The 7,383-nt window shown below is 32.6% G+C and overlaps 2 protein-coding genes across 5 annotated transcripts; both read right to left on the bottom strand.

The window, feature by feature from the left end:
• Window positions 1-381: 381 nt before the first annotated feature.
• Window positions 382-2,538, bottom strand: LOC145118955 (translation initiation factor). Its single transcript, XM_079054605.1, has 6 exons — window positions 2,163-2,538; window positions 1,262-1,359; window positions 1,097-1,168; window positions 854-978; window positions 694-766; window positions 382-589 (listed from the first exon to the last, which is right to left on the bottom strand). Exons 1-6 carry the CDS (start codon window positions 2,449-2,451, stop codon window positions 485-487), a joined length of 762 nt encoding a protein of 253 aa, XP_078910731.1. The 5' UTR covers window positions 2,452-2,538; the 3' UTR covers window positions 382-484.
• A 389-nt stretch (window positions 2,539-2,927) lies between these two features.
• LOC145122587 (5'-AMP-activated protein kinase-like protein) lies at window positions 2,928-7,383 on the bottom strand. Of its 4 annotated transcripts, none has more exons than XM_079058160.1 (13): window positions 7,037-7,381; window positions 6,805-6,930; window positions 6,249-6,388; window positions 6,036-6,158; window positions 5,852-5,918; window positions 5,735-5,780; window positions 5,584-5,634; window positions 5,433-5,486; window positions 5,196-5,315; window positions 3,612-3,736; window positions 3,483-3,534; window positions 3,252-3,402; window positions 2,928-3,173 (listed from the first exon to the last, which is right to left on the bottom strand). In XM_079058160.1, exons 1-12 carry the CDS (start codon window positions 7,204-7,206, stop codon window positions 3,304-3,306), a joined length of 1,173 nt encoding a protein of 390 aa, XP_078914286.1. In that variant the 5' UTR covers window positions 7,207-7,381; the 3' UTR covers window positions 2,928-3,173; window positions 3,252-3,303. The 4 variants fall into 4 exon arrangements, with proteins under 4 accessions (XP_078914286.1, XP_078914285.1, XP_078914287.1 ...); XM_079058159.1 differs by having other exon boundaries at window positions 6,036-6,164; window positions 7,037-7,380; XM_079058161.1 differs by lacking the exons at window positions 2,928-3,173; window positions 3,252-3,402; window positions 3,483-3,534 and adding an exon at window positions 4,935-5,078 and having other exon boundaries at window positions 3,624-3,736; window positions 6,036-6,164; window positions 7,037-7,383.

Below are 7,383 nucleotides of genomic sequence, written 5' to 3'. Positions count from 1 at the left end.
TTTTATTTTTATTTTATAAAAGAAAAACTCAATTTAAATAAAAAAATAAAAATAAAAAAAAGAAGTAGAAGCTCAAAACTTTTATTTGAAAATAAACAAAACAAAAACAGTTAGAAAATTTTTAGTTTTTATCATTTTATATTTCAAAAATCCACGGTTACTTTTTTTCGAACATTTATAGACCAATATAAGATACAACTTACAGTTTTCACCTATCAGTTAGTTTTGCCAAACCTTATTAAACTTTTCAAAATTTGATGGGGATAATTGTGTGGTTGTTACAAAAAGATTTTAAGAAAGACGTTTTTGCATTGAAGAAAATATATAAAGAAGTTTTTTCATAATATATCAAAAATAATAAACTATAGAAAGAGTTGACCATTGTGAAAGCTCTTATATAAAATCTATATTATAAGGGATACAACCGATATTGTTACAAGATTATTATTCATCAATGAGATTAAAATGATTTTCATATTCAAGTTTAATAGCTCAAACCAAGTTGAAGTCCAAGAGCCGCATGTACAAGAAACAATGTCATAATCCCGCTACCCAAAATCCCATGAACATTTCTTAGCCCCGGATTTCCCTACATTAACAACATAAATTTTTGGAAAAAAAAAATCCATAACTTTTAACGATCTTATCATTAAATTACATAATTCATTTGAAAGATTATATGGTAACTCATACCTCGAATAATGTTGGCAATGTTGTTTGTAGTGCTAAAAGGGTTAAACCGATCAATCCCGTTACAGCATGAGGACTACAAGAAATCAAAATAGAATGTTATAAATTTTGATTTTTTTTTTTTTTGGAATATAAGGGTAAAATGGTCATTACAAGTGTTTACCTTTCAAGGATAGGCCTATCAGAAGTAAGTAGAGAGGTTACTCCACCGGTGGCTCCAAGGGCAAAGAAGAAGAACATTCCCGCAAGGAGTTTCGGATGCAAGTCTTTAGCCATTGCTTTCTCATCCTAATTTCGTTAAAAAAAAAAACAACCAACAATTGTTATTTAATTTTGTCTTCTTTTTTTAATTTATAATTTTATAAAATCTGACACAAAATTTTTATTTTTTTAATAAGATTCTTACCACATTATCAGAGAAGCGAATGCGAAAACCTAAGTAAGTTCCATACCCACCCATGGCAAACAGCACAACTGCCTGCACGTGCAAAATAATAATAACATTTTTTTTTAATTTATATATGAAAAAAAAAATAAAAAATGATTTTTGAAATGGGAAAAAAATTTATACCATATTGCCAGGGTGGCCCCAATGAACGAGCCAACCAGGGAGATCCCATGATTTCACGAGGTCAACGAAAGGTCCAAACAGCGATCTAATAGTTCCAGCTGACGTTCAAAAAAAATCAAAAATTGGCAACTTTTTTACCCATAATAGCAACATACTTTATTTTTTTTTATTCATAACAATATATTATATATTTCTTTTACACATTGCTATTATTGGTGAAAATTGTAATTGCGTTCCTATTATGGTGAAAAAATGTAAGTACATTGCTATTATGGGTGAAAAATATACTTGTAAAAAACTAAAAATAGTAAAGTATGTTGCTATTTCCTACAATTACTAGAAATGTAATTTGAATGAGTTGAAATCAAACAAACTATTGTAAGAGTTTTTTCGTTTCATTTCTTTTTCACTTTGCTTGTGAATATACAAGCTCTCTACATAGAGCTTTTTCATAATTCAAAAATATATTTTATTCATTTATTTTACTAATTAAAAATAAAACTTGTTGTTTTGTTTATTACAATATAAAATAGATATGAAATACTCTAAAACTTATAAAAAAATTATTTTTGTAGTAAAAACTATGTATATTATTTATTTATTTTAAATCTAATTATACTATTTTTTTTTGTTGTAAAAAATTGTGCATATAATATATATAAATATATTAATTTAATTTCAAATACATATACTCATATAAAAATCATAAAAATGATATAAATTCTAGAATTGGTATGATCTATGATTGTGGTTTGTGGATGCTCTAACCAATCCCAAACACCCCTTATTTTCCTACATTTATAATTGAATCGATTGTGATGAAAATGCAACTAAAATCCATAAAAGTAAAATGATAAAACAGTTAACGAATAGGGAATTAGGAGTAGTGTTAATCGATTACCTCCAGGAAGAGCAGCGATTACGAGAAGGGGGAGGGGGGAGATCGAGTATAAGACGGTTTCACTACCACCCTCCTCCTCCGCCACCATTTCCGTTTCTTCTTCTTGAAGAATGTCGAGTTGAATCGGTTTCCTGAGGGCAGAAGTGGAAAAATAAACCCTATTTTTGCTGTTTTTGGTCGTAGATTTGGGTAAAAGTGAAGCGGAAGAAGGTAAAAATGGAGTAGGAATAGAAGGAGATGAGGAGGTGAGTCTGTGAAATGAAGCAGACGCACTACTCAACATCGCCATTTTCAATATATTATTAGCTACCGAGTCTGTCTGTGTGTGTGTGTTTGTTTTGGTGAGTGAATGAAAATATGAAATAGAAAGGAGGGGAGGGAGGGAGGGTAAAGGCAAAGAAAGAGACACGTTTAAGGTTGATAAGTTGTTTGGTAAGCTCAGGAACGTGGTCTCAACGAGCTCTTTCTTTCCCCTCAGATATTATCTTTACCTTATTTTTTATTTTATTTTTTTCTTTTTCCTTAGGTAAAAAAAGAAAAATCTACGTAAATTGATACAATTTTCTCGATGTATGAATGTATCTATAATCTGTTAATATTTATCGGACCGATTTTGAGAATGTTTGAGTGTGTTTCTTTAAGATAGTTATGTGAAGTTAAAATTTTAAAGGTAGAACATGATGCAAAATATGATGTTTATTTAGATTTCTTTTTACTACTGACCTTAGAATTTATTTTTAGAGCAAACAAATCCAAAAACCCCTCTTTAAAATAAAAATAAAAAAATAATATTATTAGATTTAAGATACTAGAATATGTTATATATAAACAACATGGAATAATCAGATTATTTTCCCATCAACATACACATACTATTCACATTCCGAATAATACAACATACAAAATGGGAATTAATTGTACAAGAGCCTATCTAATAGTAATACAACCTCATCTTTGATCTTTGACTTGTGAGCCACTCCCATTTATCACCACCTATCTAATCATTAACATCTGAAAGTAAAAATAACTAAAAATAAGTCATCTCAAATTATTTCAAAAACTAGAAAAAAAGGAGAAAACCTGTGATACCTCAATGTTATATACAGGTGTCATCGTTTGAAGAGGTGCATATGCATATCATCTATCTATCGACTCGAAGAACATTGTTATGTATGGATCCCCTCGCAACCACTTCTTTCATTGGATCAATCATCCATTTTCCATCAACTATAAATTTTATCTGCACTTATTTTCCATTATTTAATAAAAAAAAAATAATAATAACTCTTGTTAACAAAACACAAATATATATTGATATACCTCATAGATCCCAGGGTACAGCCACAACATGGACCTCCACAGCCTAGTGTTTCTGGTGAAAAAACATTTATTTGTTAAATTATAATTATTGTGATAATGCTGACCTGGCAATGAAAGAGAGTTGGAAACCTGAATTCGATAGGGTCTGTGATGTTTGAAGAAGGCTGTGGATCTAATTTGACACCATGATTCCAGCCATTGAAGCTACCAGCCACCTCTACACTCTCACCTTCACCCCAGTAGTCAACTTGAACCTACCAAACAAACTCAAACCTTCCATTAAAGTATCCAATTTAAACCTATATCACCTGACGTAGCATTTCATAGGTTTTTATTTTATTTTATTTAATATTATTGTCAATGGAATTAGGAAAATGCAGATCAAAATTTTGCCCTTGGTTACCACTACAAACATGAATCTGCTTCAATTGTTGCCATCATGCTTGCTAGGGTGAGCAAAATCGAACCTGAAAACTGAAAAACCTACAAAACCTTATGAAACTGAAACCAAAATCATCGATTTTGGGTTCCAGTTTCAAAAACTGAAATAATCAGTTTTGGTTATTATATTGTAGAAACCAACCCATTATATATTATTTTTGATTATTTAATATATACTATAAAAAAGTAAAATAAAATAGAATGGTCTGTATACACCACGTAGTAACAAAATGGGCAAATCTTAAATCCCTTTTGTTTTGTTTGCATCTTTGCGATACAGAGTCTCCCACCCAGCTTCTCCATCTCAACAAACCTATCTACAATAAGTGATTAGCTCTTCTGAATGATGAATCGACGAGGCGAGTCTCGTCTGCAATTGTCATTTTCTATCTCTTTCCAATTTTGTCTCACAATCGGCATGACAAGCTCACAATGTGCTCAGAGTGATTAGTTGTGAATACTACAATGCGTTGTGAACCTGTGATGCCGACTGTGAGACAGAATCAGAAAGAGATGGAGAATGGCGATGTTGCAGACGAGACTCATTCGGTTCACTTCATCATTCAAAAAAGTTAATCACTTATAGCAGGTAGGTTCGTTGAGACAGAGAAGTTGGGTGGGAGACGTCAAATCGCAAAAACGCAAGCAAAACAAAAGGGATTTAGGGTTTTGCCGATTTGGTTACTACCTGGTGTATACAAGCATTCTATTTTGTTATTTTTTTCGATAGTATATATTAAATAATCAAAAATAATATATAATAGGTTGGTTCTGGGTCAGTTTCTACAGTATAATAACCGAAACCGATTATTTCGGTTTGTGAAACCAGAACCCAAACGACAGTTTTGGTCTGATTTTAGTTTTTCAGTTTCTGGGTTTGGTTTTGCCCACCCATATTGATTTGTATCTATTACAACCTCCTCTTGAGAATAAATATCTCTTTTCTTTTGAACACTAAAATCTGGTTAGGGGAGTATACCCAATAAATGGGGATCCCACAACGATACTTACTATCTAAGAATAGCTCAATGGATTTCATCATGTTTGGGGGAGTATACCCAATAAATGGGAATCCCACAACGATTCTTACTTTTCTTTTGAACGGTAAAATTTGTTTGGGGGAGTATAGATTATAGACCACCCACCTGCATTTTCCTAATTCCATGTTTGTTAGCATAATATGGCATAAACAGTAGATAAAGACCAAAAAGCTTCTATGTATCCATATGATATCTGGCATTTTTACTAGTAATTTAGTAAATAAGGAGTTACCTGTTTTAATCCAGAAAGGCTTTCTTCAGCTGCAAGTAGCTCTGCATCTTTATCCAACAGAAGCTTCTGTGCTTTATTTATCTCTGTTTCAGCTTTAGCTTGTAATTCACACAACGCTTCCTGAGTAGCAACCACTAACCAATTGTTACTGATTTTTTCAAATCTTCCTTATAATGATTCATTCTGAAATATTTCAATGTTAATGAGCATACATTACATATAAAACCATATACTCACCTTGTTCTTCTCAATCTGTTCCTTCAACTGAGATAATTCCAACTCCTTGTGATGCTAAGCACATCAAAAACAATGACAAGATTTAGATATGCTACAAAGATCCAATAACTAGATTATTGAACATGAATATAATTATATAATTATATAATACCAGTATAACTTTGATGCGATTGATTTCAGCTTCATCCTCCTTTGTTCTGATCTGTCTTACATAAACACAAGATAACATGATTTAGATTTTAGAGAGAGAAAGAGGTAAGTAGAATCGTATATGAAAATCTGAAATCAGATAATGAAATAACCTCAACATCCTCAGCACTTTGTAGTTGATCATTGGAAGAAATATTTCTACAAAGAATACGAATTAATAAATTGAAATGGATCCCACAAAAAATAATAATAATAATAACAATGCAAACCTCAACTGAGATGTTGAATTTACAAGCTGGGATGACAAAACACTCCCATTTGCTAAAATGGCAGAATCTGAACATCAAGAAGCACCAAAAGCTGAATTTAATGCAAGGGAGATAAATATTTTTAACATAATTAATGAATCAAAGGATAAAATATATTATATATCTACATATTAACATGACTTGCCTTCAATTGTTTCAAGTTCTCCACTTTGAATAAATTTCATCGCCTTTTCCTGCAATGATGATTTAGTGGAAGTCTCTTCATTCGACAACAACACAGCTTCAGCCAACTTTGTTCCATTCTCATCTAAATCTTTTTAATACAAATGATTTAATAAGAAGAGTTTTGAGTTTAACTTTATCCATGCTGTAAAAAGTGAAAAGAAAAAAAAAACACCTGTTGATTCATCTTCTTCAGTATTGGTATTTTCCTGATTATCAGTCAAAGAAGCATTGACTTTGACCTCTTGTGAGGCTGCAAGAAGCTCTTTAATAAGTTTATATCCTCTTCTTCTCACAAGGTTAGCAAGATCTTGCCTATATAGTAATGTAAGAACAAAAGAATAATTCAAAAAAATTCTCTACAAGTAGAAGCCATTTCCATAAAGCATATAATTTCCTGGCTGATATAAAGTATGCTTTTGTATAGTGTGAGGATAGAACTGAAATCAAATGATATACAGATTTCTTAAGCCAATATGATAGACTTCCATTGAATCTCCATGATTACCAAGGTCAGAAGGGACTCAAATGCCATCTAATTGTAAATTATTCATGGCTATCATGCATTCCAAACTTTACCAGAGTAATGGACTAATGGTACTGCAAGCAATTTCTAGTATCAGGAACATTTTCCATGATAAGTAAAGGATTCATATCAGCAGACATGTATTCAAGTGCAAAACAAGGAATTGGAAATGAAGAAGAGATATATAATGCTACAGAAACTAAACCTGCCATGGTGCGAAAGCTCCTTCAAAGAAGGAACATGTCCGTCAGGAAGCCCAGCATCGGACATAAATTCCCGTAAATCGTTGCAGAGATCTGCATTGGTCCTCGCCGGTTTCCTGCCGGCAACTCTAAAGCACAAAATCCGTTTAACGAACCTCGAATTAGTAAAAAATCAACACGAACAAACGCATACAGAGGCACATGCAATCGAAAATGAAGCAACAAATTGCAAACCTTGTTTCATTCGGTGACGAAGCACAATCTGTGACGAGGAGGCAGCGGCGGTGATGGACGCCGAATTGACAAAGGCGAGGTTCTGGAGCGGCCGTTAACAGGAGTTTGTAAGAAGGGAGGAAGAAATGAGAGTGAGTGAGGTGCAGGTGCGTCGCCATGGGAGAAATCATCAGTTAAAGCTGAACATTGAGGTTGTTCTAGAATTTGACTTTTCTTTGAAATTTGAAAACACTGATGTGTTGTATACTCCACTACCAACTACCAGCACCTCCGCAACCACCGGTTCTTCAGCCGAGAGATTCCCTATCCTCCCTTCAGGAACCGAGCTTCACTGGAAATTAAGATTT

This window comes from Lactuca virosa, chromosome 6 (assembly GCF_052849685.1).
Source record: "Lactuca virosa cultivar CGN04683 chromosome 6, Lactuca_virosa_CGN04683_v6, whole genome shotgun sequence".
NCBI classification, from domain to species: domain Eukaryota; kingdom Viridiplantae; phylum Streptophyta; class Magnoliopsida; order Asterales; family Asteraceae; genus Lactuca; species Lactuca virosa.
Note: the sequence above shows the minus strand (reverse complement) of the source record. Positions and strands in the feature narration are given on the sequence as shown.

Excerpts from the sequence above, each read along its gene's own strand:
- LOC145118955 (XM_079054605.1), bottom strand. The coding sequence starts at position 2,451 with ATGGCGATGTTGAGTAGTGCGTCTGCTTCATTTCACAGACTCACCTCC. Across the intron at positions 1,360-2,162 it reads AATCGCTGCTCTTCCTGGAG|CTGGAACTATTAGATCGCTG; the intron begins GTAATCGATTAA and ends TTTGAACGTCAG. Across the intron at positions 1,169-1,261 it reads GGGGCCACCCTGGCAATATG|GCAGTTGTGCTGTTTGCCAT; the intron begins GTATAAATTTTT and ends TTGCACGTGCAG.
- LOC145122587 (XM_079058159.1), bottom strand. The coding sequence starts at position 7,206 with ATGATTTCTCCCATGGCGACGCACCTGCACCTCACTCACTCTCATTTC. Across the intron at positions 5,635-5,734 it reads AAAGTGCTGAGGATGTTGAG|ATCAGAACAAAGGAGGATGA; the intron begins GTTATTTCATTA and ends TATGTAAGACAG. Across the intron at positions 3,535-3,611 it reads ACAGACCCTATCGAATTCAG|AAACACTAGGCTGTGGAGGT; the intron begins GTTTCCAACTCT and ends TTTTTTCACCAG.